Source organism: Protopterus annectens, chromosome 2.part2 (genome assembly GCF_019279795.1).
Source record: "Protopterus annectens isolate FY-2018-M chromosome 2.part2, PAN1.0, whole genome shotgun sequence".
Lineage (NCBI taxonomy): Eukaryota > Metazoa > Chordata > Ceratodontiformes > Protopteridae > Protopterus > Protopterus annectens.
This window is the reverse complement of record NC_056730.1, coordinates 455,558,260-455,571,266: the sequence shown is the minus strand read 5'-3', so window position 1 is coordinate 455,571,266 and position 13,007 is coordinate 455,558,260. Positions and strand designations below refer to the sequence as shown.

The 13,007-nt window shown below is 40.8% G+C and overlaps 1 protein-coding gene across 1 annotated transcript in view; it reads right to left on the bottom strand.

Annotated features, from left to right (window-relative positions):
• The window catches only part of NSA2 (NSA2 ribosome biogenesis factor), a 132,677-nt gene extending 123,143 nt beyond the window's left edge, over positions 1–9,534 (bottom strand). Inside the window, exon 1 of the mRNA XM_044063951.1 lies at positions 9,379–9,534. Coding sequence (XP_043919886.1) covers positions 9,379–9,381 — 3 coding nt within the window. The 5' untranslated portion in view covers positions 9,382–9,534. The remainder of the gene's footprint in view (positions 1–9,378) is intronic.
• Between the last annotated feature and the right edge of the window lie 3,473 nt (positions 9,535–13,007).

Genomic DNA, 13,007 nt, shown 5'->3' with positions numbered 1-13,007 from the left:
GTTCCCCTCTACTCATCACTCATTACACCTATTATAGAGTACAACGCCCCTTTTGGAATGTACCTCACAAGACATCTACAACAACTGGAAAAGCTACAGAAATACCTCACAAAGAGAATTACTGGCCTCAAACAGATGCCCTACGCAGACCATCTCAAAAAACTCCAGCTTTACTCTGTCGCATATCGTCTTCTCAGAGGTGATCTCTGCCTAACATACAAAGCTATGTCAAACCAAGAGCTGTTGGACATGCTACACCTAAATAAATCCCAATCCCTCCGAGCTACACGCTCTAGGGACCTAAACCTTGTCACCACAATAAACAGGACTTGCTGGATGGATAGATTCATGTCCCAGAGACTTTCCATACTCTGGAACAAGCTATCCATCCATGTCAAGCAAAGTTCCTCATTAACACTTCAAGAAAAATCTTGATGAGTGGATGGGAAATAGGACATACACCTCAGGGATCACTTCTGTGGCTCTGCTCAACAGGGGCACAGGAAATGAAACTTTCTTGGGTTAGCGTAAGCCAAGGAACTTTGTAGGCTAGGCTTACTTAGGCCCCTGGACCGACAGCCTAGTACCTACCTATGAAGTGTTGACAAAAGGTCCCAGCATCTAAATTCTGAAGTGTTGACAAAAGGTCACAGAAACTTTGGTAGAATTACTGTAGGCTCCGTACAGGGACCCAATGACACAAGTATAAAGTGTTCAGACTCGCAGAGGAGTGGGTGTGCATCAGGGGTTCAACTTAGAGCCCAGTCTTGGTCACACTGGTGATGAACTACATTAGCAAACAGGTTGGAGGCGAGCAGATAAATCTACAGTTTGCAAATGTAGCACTAGAAGCAGGCTCTGAACAGGAACTTCAGCAAATAAGAGAGGACTGTAGTGCAAAAGTGAAGGAATATGGGATGAAAAATTATAGCCAAGACAATGGTTGTGGCAACAAATGGGGAAAAGTCAGATGAATTTGAAACATGATAAAGAAGAAAAATTAATAAAATAGGTGAACATGTATCTGTGAGATTAAAAGGAGAAGTGGATAACTAACTGTGACAAGCAGGCATGACTGTCAAAGAAGGTAGAAGACTAGAAACAGATGGCAAAGCAGACATGACACACTGATCCCACACAAAATGTGGAAAAAGTGGGGGTGAGGATCAACATATTTTGATCCCTCCTTGTCAATGCAGCAGACCTGCAACCAACACATCCCATGTGATGTGAATGCAATTATATTAAACATGCCTTCTGGAGAGGAGACCCACATTTTTATTTCATGCACCTTGAGCAAAATAAAAGTATGCCCAAACAGAATGTTAACATAATGGATCAACTATGGGACTTAAAAATGCATCAACTTCTGGAATGAAGGTTCCCTTTTAAATGGCCAGTGACCCTGTAATATCCATTTCTTGACTGAACATCTGCAATCTATACATTTGACAAATCTGCTCAAGACAGAACAACTTGTCTTCACCTAGTCTTATCACAGTTAATGGACAGTAAGATATCTCTTAGGAATTCAGAAATATTTTACAGTTTCCATCCTTACCCATTCAAGACAAGGGAATTGTCTGTGTAATTTAGTTGCATGTTGAGGGACTATAATTCCTTCACCAAGAATATATATTTTGGAACAACTACATACTGATCAGTATAGTCTCAAGACTAATAGCGAAGGGCTAGTTTTTGGCAGCTTTGTCCAGACAGCATAGTCAAGACAAAAATGTGGAAAACAGGCAGGCAATGTGTGTCTGATTAGACCAGTAGAGATCTGTGTTTACTCCAGCACAGGACCAAAAGAAGAGGTGGTCAGGAGAGTAGTAGTCTAAGGCAACTGGTAGCCAAATCTCTTCTCTCAGGAAGGCTTCAAAGGAGTGCCTACTACACTATCAACACTCTGGGGTCCTGAAGTAAATAATGTAAGCCACCAAGGCCCCAAGCCTCAGCTTGCACATGTACATAAAATGGAAATGATCACTGTATTGTGTTCAGCACAGTATCTAAGGCAAGAGCAATCTGAGGGGAAAAGGGCCCCTTATCAGATTGGCAGGCACCATGTGAACCTTAATGCAGACAGAGCTAGACAGCTCACTGTTAAGTGATCTTTGACAGCCACTTCAAACTTTTACTGACCAATGACAACACTAATTTGAAGACTTAATGTAGAGAGTGATGCAGAATTCCAAGGACACAGTGTCAGTGTGTAAACACGTATTACATTTGAGTGATTAATGTAATACAATAAGGAGGACCTTATGAAAAGGTGATGACCAATAGGGAAGCAAAAAAAAAAAAAAAAAAAAACAATGAAGTCTTAAAGTCTATCTGGAAAAGAAAAAAAAAAGTTTATCCACATCGATGTATGAAAACCACTCATTTAGCGCCCGAAAACCAGCAACATAATGCCCATACTGAATCTGTCTTTCATTCTCAAAGTTTAATCCTGAAAGCCCTCAATACCATAATTATGCCTTTGCTCATCTCCTCAGTGCATCAGTAAGAGGTAGGGCTAAATGAAAAAAGCTCACAGCAAGCTGTAGTAAGATGATGGTCTTATTCCACTCAGGACTGGGTTGCACGGAGAGGGAACAGACAGAATGGGAATAATCAGAGAATTGGCAGTGGGAGGTTTGAAGACAAAGGGAGCCTTGCTGCGGGGGAGGTTCTTGTGAAAGCAAATGGCACTAAACATACAACCATTTCTGTAAGATGTCAGTCACCAATAAACCCGCAAAAAGGTTTACCTGTACCATAAAGTAAGCCTTAACCACACCGAGGAGCATCTATCTATTCATAAACACCTCAATACCTTCTAGTTATTTTAAAACACACACACACACACACACACACACACACACACACACACACACAAACCAGTCCCCTACTTTTCTAATGGTAGGTAATATATAACTATTACAACCTAAAAATCCTCCAGATCAGAATAGGCATATAGAACCATGTCAACAAAATGTATGCAGAACAGAAATCTGAATCTTTAGTCCATGCCAATCTATTCTAGCTTCAAAGTATGCGTCTCGAGATAAACAAGTTCCTATAAACACTCCAAAGTGCATACAACCAGCTCATTCAGCTCAGGATGTACAGTGATATCCGCAAGGCAATTAAAAATCAACCAAAATGGCACCCTATGAGCAGATACAGAATTCAGCTTCCTCAGTTCAACTAAACAAACAATTTGCCATGTAGATTAAAATAACCATATAACAAGTCATGTGGTTATTTTTAGTGGTTATATGACTAAGTTATGGAAGAAAATTTACAACAAATACTGGTAATAATGCAGAAAGAAAGTAAAAAAAATATATATTATAAGCATGTCAAAAGAGCATACCAAATAAAAAAAAAAAAAAAACAATCATAGATGACTGAATTAAATACATTAAAATATATTTTTTTCTATACAAATGCTAATAGGTGTTACATTAAAAGAATAGCAATACCACTATTTGCTCTTTACCACTACTCATTCTATCAATCCCTATAATATCCACATTCTGCAAAAAAAAAAAAACTTTAATATTACAAATTCACTAATTTAGCTAATTTAGCTAACCAGTGGACTCATCACTGTATCTCTCTGTCCTCAAGTAAACCAACCAAAGGGCCATTTCTTTTTTGTACCTCCTTAGGTAAGCTTCTAAATTCCAACTTCTGACCACGCTTTCAAACAAACTTTGTAAACATTCCAGTGAATAGTCCATCAGGACACACTCCTGTGGTCCTTTATCACCACAAAGGCAAACCTTTCACCACTGAGAAATTAATCTTAAAAAAAAGTGTCCAACCTTGTGAAAATCTATACCCATCTATATTCATAACACTACCAATATACAGTTCAGGAAAAACACATCACCATCTAAATAAAACAATGTTTCAATGCTCCATCAAATGAGCCCTTATATCCTTTAAATCATTACCCCCACCTTAATCCACTCCTGTAAAACCACTCACTAACTCTGTCTCATTTTAAAACCACTCAGTGAAGCTCCGCTCTCATTTAAAAAATCCCATTCTCATACCTTTTCACTCACTTAACTGCCTTCTCTCCCTCTTCATCTCCTCAATCTTCCATAACTCATCTCTACAAAAATTACTCTTTCCCCTCCTTAGGTTAGGTAGGTACTAGGCTATCTGCCCGAAGGCATTTATAAGCCTAGCCGGAATGTGTTGGCTTTCGCTGCCCCCTTAGATTAGTTCCCTGTAACTCTGTCCAGCAGAGCCATTGAAGGGATTCCTGTGGTAAACTTTCTGTTTCCCATCCACTCGTCAAGGTTTCTCTTGAAGAGGGTTAGCGAGGAGCTCTGCCTAATGTAGATTGGAATCTTGTTCCAGAGCATGGGAAGTCTCTAGGACAGGAATCTTTCCCTCCAGCATGTCCTATATATTGTTGTGGTGAGGTTTAGATCCCTGGAGTGTGTGGCTTGAGGGGATATGGTTTTCTTTAGGTGGAGCATGTCCATAAATTCTGGGTTGGACATGGCCTTGTACGTCAGGCAGAGATCACCTCTGAGTAGGCGGTATGCAACCTAGTACAGCTGGAGTTTTTTTCAATCGAGCTGCATAGGGCATCTGCTTGAGGCCAGTGATCCTCTTGGTGAGGTATTTCTGTGGTCTTTCCAGTTGTTGCAGGTGTCTTGTAAGGTACATCCCAAATGGGGCATTGTACTCTATGATGGGTCTGATGAGTAATGCGTAGAGGGACCCAATGACATCTTTCGATCTGGATGCAAACCCTTTTGTAATTAGGTGGGCCACATAGAAGGATTTTCTAACCACTTTGGCAATGTGATTATCAAAGGAGAGGTTACTATCTACTTGGGTCCCCAAATTCCTTATTACGTCTCCTGTATTTGGGGGCTACCACCTATGTGGTAGTTTGTGGGTACTCTGTTTTTTCCAAAGGGGATGACTATGCACTTTTTGGCATTTAGCTTGAGGCCATGGTTTTGACACCAGGTATCTGTCTCAGTGAGACACTTTTGGAGGATGTCTGACTCTCCTGCTGACACAATTATAGCCCCTAGTTTGCAGTCGTCTGCGAACTTGGTCAGCCATAGCCCTCCTGTGCTTGCCTGTACCTCTGAGAAGTACATGCCAAACAGGAGGAGTCCTAGGACTGAGCCCTGGGGAACACCACTTGTAACCGGTTTAGAGTCAGACCTAGCTCCCGCAACTCTTACCATGTGGGTTCTGTCCGTGAGCCAGTTGGCAACCCATCTCATGATGTAGGGATTTATGTTCAGGCTGGTGAGCTTGTCTATAATACCCAAGTGGGGAATGGTGTTGAAGGCCTTTGCGAGGTCTAGGTAGGCTGTGTGCACCACCTTTCCCTCGTCTATAGCCTTGGTAACGGTCTCAAAGAAGTCCACCAGGTTTAGGAGGCATGATCTGCCCTTAACAAAGCCGAATTGGGTAGGGTCCAGTGTTTGAAGATTTCCTATGTCTCTGTTAATGAGATCCATGGTGATGCGCTCCATAGCTTTGCAGACCAAGCTAGTCAGGCTGATAAGGCAATAGTTCCCAGGGTCAGTTGTGGCTCCACCTTTGTGGAGTGGAATAACCGTTGCTGTGCGCCACTCTGTGGGCACGTAACCTGTGGAGAGGCTGAGTTTAAACAATGTGTTTAGGTGAGGGGTTAGTTCATCTTTGAGCTCATGTAGGACGCAGCCTGGGACACCGTCCGGTCTCATTGATGCTGTGTTTTTGGCTTTGGAGAGGGCCGTTTTAACCTGAGTGTCTGTGATTTCAGGGGCACTACATTCTTCTGGTATAGTTATGGGCCCCTTTGGGGGTGAGGTTTGCACTGAAGCTGTCTGCCAGGATGTTGGCAATATCGGACGGTTCAGTGTATTTTGTGTAATTCTGCACTAACTCTGAGCAGATCTGAGAATTGCCATTTAGATTCTTGACATATCTAAAGAATGCCTTGTGGTTATCTTTGGAGTCCATGGCAATTTTTCTTACGAAGCTAGCCTTGGGTGATTTTATGAGGGAACGTAGTTTCTTGCTGATACTGATCAGGGATGTCTTCCTTTTTGGGATTCTACTCTTTTCTGTACTAGTTTCCTCCTTCTATTGTATAGCTTGTTTATGGCAGGGGTCTACCAGACTGGTTTCCTTTTCTTGGAGGAGTGAGTCTTGCTTTTGTTTGGGATGGCACGATCCATGCATTCTTGTAGGTGCCTGTAGAGTGCATTAGTAAAGGATTTTGCAGCTTGGACAGCGTTATTCTTTAGCATGGGGGCTTTGAAACTTCCCACCTCGGTCTTAAGTAATGTGAAGTTTGCTTTTGAAAAGTTTTTCACGGTGGTTTCTTTGACCAGGGGTGGTGGCGGAATGTGGATATCCAGAGTGATTAGTTTATGGTCAGATCTAACCAGCGAGGGGTTGACCTCCAGTGTGGAACACCGGTCGCCCATGTTGGTGATGACCAGGTCCAATATGTTGTCACCTCTGGTGGGGGTGTTGACCAGTTGATCCAGGGCGTTTGAGTTTATAAATTCTAGGAAATGTTGGGCAATGGAGTTTGTACTTGAGTAGTTCTCCCAGTTAATGTTTGGGTAATTGAAATCACCCAATATCAGGGTGTATGGTAGGACCTTTGTGTCCCAGTGTTTCCAGGAATGTGGAGTGGGGATCCTGGGACATGGTGGGTGATCTGTAGCAAGCTATAATTTGAATAGTAGTTTTGTCTGTTGTTAGTTGCAAGTGGATGATCTCTGAAGCATTGTGCTGTGCCACTAACCCGAAGGTGTGGGTATCCTTGATGAATATGGATACTCCCCCGCCTTTTGTATTTCGGTCAAGGTTTTGTGGCCAAAATGTATGGTATGAGTTGTAGCCTGGTAGTGCTGGGTTGCTCTCTGGAGCCTTAAACCAGATTTCTGTTACTGCACATATATCGATTTTTCTCCATACTGAGGAGTGCCTCGAGTGTATGCACTTTGAGGTTAAGACTTCTGGCACTGAGTAGCATTACTCTCAGTTTTTTGTTACTTGTGCTATTTATGGCGGTGGGTTTGACTTTTGAGCCTTGCCTAAAAAAGGCACCACGGGGGGTGGCAAGAGCCTTGTCCAGTATTTGAAAGCCTAAGGGTGACAGGTGCAAGCCGTCTCCAGTGAAGCAGCGTGGCTTGTCGAGCATGTCATCCCAGGCTGACAGACACTGGATCCCCTTTGAATGACACCAGAAGCTTAGCCAATTGTTGAAACTGATAATTTTTTCTCTATACCGTGGTATAATTCTTGGTGAGGGCAGGATGCTACTCAGGATCAGGGTCACACCGGCCTGGGCTACGTGATCAGAGAGCTTCTCCAAGTCTCTTTTCATGTAGTCCAGGGAGGTACGGCTCAGGCCATTCACACCAGCATGGACAATGACAGAGTCATATTTGTACTTGTTCTGTAGTGACCTGAGTGCTTGTGTTATGTGGCAGATCCTGGCACTCGACAGGCAGCTAACAGCAACCTTCTCCTTGTTCAGCCTAGTGAGTGGGACGTCAGTGTGCCTGACTATAGAGTCACCTATTACTAGTGTGTTGGGTATGTTATTTTGCCTTAAGGGCTGTGATTGTGTGGCACACTGGTTTTGTGAAGTATGTGTTTCATGGTTTGTATTGGGGGGGTGGAAGTTGCTTGGATATCTACTTTGGAGGTCTCTGTTGCTTTTGCAGATTTTTATTTAGAGCCTCCGAGTATGTTTTCATGTATTTGTGTGTTTTTTGCCGGTGCTGGTTTCATAGGTCTATGTGAGACTGGTGGTGTGATGCAAGTAATTCCCTTCTCCTTTTGACTGCCTGGTCCAGTCTTGGGTTGAGAGAGCTTAGCCTCCAGTTTGGCTGTATAATTGCATCTCTCGCATGTATTAGCGTTTGGTGGAAGGAGGAGAGGATTGTCTGTGTACATGAGGCAATTGTAACATTGCTTCAGAATGCTCAGATTCACCAGTTGGACTGAATAGGTACAGTGAACTGTTTTATTGACTGGCTGGTAAGGTCGAATAGGGCCTTGTCCTTCTCTACAGTACAGGAGAGTCTAGTGCTAAGGTTTATTGGTGCTTGCTATGAGTTTTGAGCAAGTAGTTAGCATTTTCATAAGTAAAACACGTATATAACTCAATTCCTGTCACTGCTGTATAACCTATCTCATTTTCTAACTAATTTGCTAGTTTTATGATGTAGTATCAATTACAGAACAATGTTTTAGCCAAAATCAGGGACAGCCAAGAGAGTCATACTCAGCAATAATGTAAGGCTTTTTACTTTCATAATTTTTAGTGGTAGCAAGCAAGGGTGTAGCCAGGAATACTCTTCGTACTCTACAAACTACATTTTTATTCTAAACGTCATTTTAAAAAACTACAATTTTTTTTTTCTGGACATGATATATTTGTGACTGTCTAATATCTCCAATAACAGATGCATGAGGTTGCTTACAGAGGAGATCACTAAAGACATTATCTTTAACAGATTTAGGGAACAGCGGACAATGATGCATGCATTTTTAAGGCTTTGGGGCAAGGATTTAGAGGACTGAGCACATGTTTAACGCCTGGTGGGCTGAGGGGGCAGCAATAAGAAATAGTGAGTACAAAATTGAGGGGGCAGCAATAAGAAATAGTGAGTAATTATCTGGCTACACCCCTGACAGTAAAGTTTAAGAGTGGGAGGCGAGCATACAATGGAGAACACTGGACCTTGCGGAACCACGTCACTCGCTATTCTGGATCCGCGATGTATGGTCTGGTGTTCTTCATTATTGCCCCCATTTTAATTATTATTCAAATTCATTTAAAACGTTAACAGATCAACTGGTTTTACACAGACACGTTAATAAAATAAGAAATATGAAATTCTAATCTGCGATACAACTGGCTGTACCTCCTCAGTGATTTAACAGAGGATCAAACATTTTACAAAGCACAGAACTAAACGTGTCGAAATCAGCAACAGTTGAAAGGTATACACGAAATTATGGTGTGTGTGGAGGGGATTAACATGCATTCCCAAACTGTATAATAATCAATAGGCATACGCATACTTCAAAACACTGCAAATAAAAATAAAGAACGTTGTACGCTCCCTCTACTTTTTTACCGTAACATGCCTGCATTCTAGAAAACGACTTATCAAATCACTCCTTTACATTCTCCTCTAGACCAAAAACAAAAAAGCGGCAAAATAACTCAACACTTATAAAAATAAATCTCTAAACAAAAGAGGTGGCTGCCGAATATAGATAACACGAAATCAATACAAGTTATGTACACAAAACGTAAGCTGTGGAGTAAAGTTCAGAAATACGCGTGCAGTGTTAAATAACAGATTACAATTAGAAAAATCTTACCATTTTGATCTATGTTGATTAGTGCTAAGTTTCTTTTAAAAAGAAGATGATTAAATGTGTTGATGGGTTATTAATTGAGTATGAAGCAGTATATAAACACCCCAACCAAGGAAGCGTAGTCACACGAGCAAATGTTATGATAGGAAAAGGAAGTGCACCTTACAAACAGCCCCTCCTGACCGCGAGAGTTAATAGCTGAAAAAGTAGTGAATAAACAAAAAAGACAGCATTTTATGTAATGACATGGCAAATTTAAACATTTTGCACTCCAGGCTTCTTATTTTTTACTGCATCATATTTAAAAGGGCAACAGCGTTACCGCATAAGCTGCTAGGAACTCTTTATGCGCAATACGTAGTTTGAAAGCGTTTTTACTGTAGCACAAGCTCAGTGATTCATGGGAAATTAAATAGTAAGGTGACTGGAGTACCCATGCTTATTCTTTTCCTGGATGCTTGTTGGCAGTGTTCTTATTGTTATCTTATACCTGATATATGTGGGCTGCTATTATTATAACGAATCTCTTGTAATTATGGCAGTAGTGTACAGAAATATGTAGCGGTCTTGTGAAGCGAATGCCATTATTCATTTTACATAGCTGGAAACTTTTCAATCTTGCCTTGCAGTGCTAAGCTGTTACTACCAAAATATTGTCATTCTTAACTGAAAAATGACAATTTTTGAACCCATGATTCTAAAATCCGAATGTATGAAGGCAATAAATAAAATGTCATGTTAATTCATTAAAACAGAGTCAATATTTCGTTTGTCTCGTACTTTAAATCCATTCATCTATTGTAAATCGCAGAGCAAGTAGTAACAGTAGAAAGTCCGTGAAAACACGGAGAAGAGGGCTCAGGACGGAGGGATTGTCAAGCCTTCAAGTTCCCAAGAATTTCCAGGTATGAGCCTACAATGTATTTACTTTAACTAATTCTCTGGACAGGTGCAGGAAGTACAGTGGCATAATAATGAGAGAAAGTGGTTTGTAGATAATGTGAGATACATTTTATGGTGAACAGGAGCTGATGTCCGACTGTTGATTCAGATTACTGTTTAAGGAAAAGAAAGATCCATATCCGTGTGAAAGATAAGAAGGAGAAATGAGAGGGACGATGCATGCTTAAATTGTGCCAAAAAGTATTAATGGAAAAAAAGCCTGTGGAGCATGGCAGTTGTGTGGATGGGGGTAGTGTTAGATGTTGGTATAGAAAACGTGTGGAAGTTCAGAAACCATGTCTGCTCAGCAGTAGTTAATACTCACTTATTCTGGCAGTAAAAACATTTAGGTTTTATTACATGCATATTGCCAAACCTAGGTTGAGATATGTGTGTGTGTGTATGATTAAAATTTGTGTATTTTAGTGCTGTTTAGACATTACCACTGAATTGTGATCGTTTCTTGTAAAACGACACGAGTAGTATGTTGTTTAAAGTGCCCTATCCACTGTTATTTTCAGTTCCTGTTCTCATTTTCTATATACGTCTTCACATCAGCCTAGCTGGCAGACTGAAAAGTAAGAGAAGAAAATATAAGTCTAAGTGGCAAGCAACTTGTACTTCTTTTCAACTTACAGTCTGGACTTTTCCTTCTATTCCCCTTCGCGTCATGCAGTTCTTTGGTTTGTCATCACTTAATCCTAGATAGCAAATAGGCTGTGTCCTTTCAGCATCTTCTGCTTCTCGCTTCAAGTTTTCATAGAGGTTGTTAATCTTTCCAGCGTACAGTCTGTACTGTTCTTCTTCAGCCTACGTGATGGGTATGCCATTCTTCTCTGAAACATTTCCTCCTCTTTATTGGCACGTTGGCTCTACACTTCCACACCCTTCCATCCCTCTCCTGGTGACTTCTACATAGACTGGGTTGCTGATTCTTCTCTGCTTTTCTGTACCCTCCTATCACTGTCTATTCTGGTCAGTTGTACTGTAACTCATTAATCTCATCTTACTTGGGGACTGTGTAGCTGTACCTTTTCTCCCCTTCACCTCCTCTTCTGCACTGTCACTTCATCCCGGGTGGCACTTGCCCTGTCTTTGACTCTCATCCTTCTTTCAATATTATTGCACCTTTCACTCAGCTCAGGTAGTCCACGATGCCTCTTAACAGTATTGTGTTATTTCTGCTAAGTAATCTAGTATTGAACCTTGATAACCATATCCATCGTATTTGCTCTCCTTTGCCACTTCCTCTTCCTCCTAATCTGCATTATTGTTCCCAGCCACTGTAACTCCCTATTCTCAGGTTTACACTGATATCAGCATCCATTCAGCAGCTCTTCTTTCTAAGAGGGACTGACACACCACACCTCTTTGGTTCACAGAACAATGGCTCCCTTTAGATTAATGTTAACAGCATGCTCATTTCTTTTGATGAACTTATTCCGTCTCTCAAACATTCTTCCAAACCACTTCTCACAGCAAGACATAAGTAATACCACTGCTTCATATTGCATTCAGGTAGGAATTCATACACTTCACAAGGATTGTACCAGACTAGTCATGTACTTGATAGAAAGCAACATATTTACAAGCCGCGCTGATATAGAATTTCTCAAATCCTTTGGCTGCACTCAAGACTTTTAAGTTATACCATCATCTTCAGAAGCTTATTTTGTCTGGCAATTTTCATCTTAGCTAATATCTCTAATATTGTGATAATTAAGGCCTTTCTGTTTCTAACATTATATCCAGAAACAAACCTCTGAAACGAACTCTTCCAATGCCTAAAGTTTAAATAACAAATGGACTTTGCTGAAAATGTGGCTAATGTAAAGTTACAACTACATTATATAGTGCTAAAAGTGCCGACTGCACACAATAAGAGAACGCTGGTAAAACCAAATTACAACTTTATTGTTGCAAAACACGATCAAAATTATTCCTGGTAAGGGTAAGCGCTTTCGGCGAGTTAAAATAACCCGCCTTCATCAGACACCAGTCTGATGAAGGTGGGTTATTTTAACTCGCCGAAAGCGCTTACCTTTACCAGGAATAATTTTGATTGTGTTTTGCAACAATAAAGTTGTAACTTGGTTTTACCAGCGTTCTCTTATTGTGTGCAGTCGGCACTTTTAGCAGTTTTTGGTTCTTTCAAACTTGTTGGTCGTATACATTATATAGTGGCCATTTCTGAAACATGGATGAAGGATGATTTCTTTCTCTCACATTACATTTAGAATAGCTATTCCATAATAACCCAAGACCTGGTACTTGAAATGTTGTTAGAGCTATGCTCCTAATAAAAAAAGAGCAATAACAATCTTAGTGCACCAAATCAAACACTACTGTTGATAACTCCCCTAGGTGCTTATTTACTTTGTGTGGTCACACATCCTCCATATCAACTTTGTGATCTGTTTTAACACAGAAGACTTAAAAAAAGACTTTTAAACTTACACTGTCATTTATGCTATTGCCACTGATTCTCTATCACTAAACAGAATGTTATCTCAGCATGATCTTTCTCACATTTCTAATGTTTTGGTTGTACTTGTCAAAGGGGTTTATGGCATTTCCTTGAAATACTTTGTGGTTATGACCAGTTTCATTAGTCCCACATAATCAAGTCTCAATGTGCCCAAATGAAAAGGGAAAACAGTGTTTTTACAAGAAGTAATCCCCTCTGCACT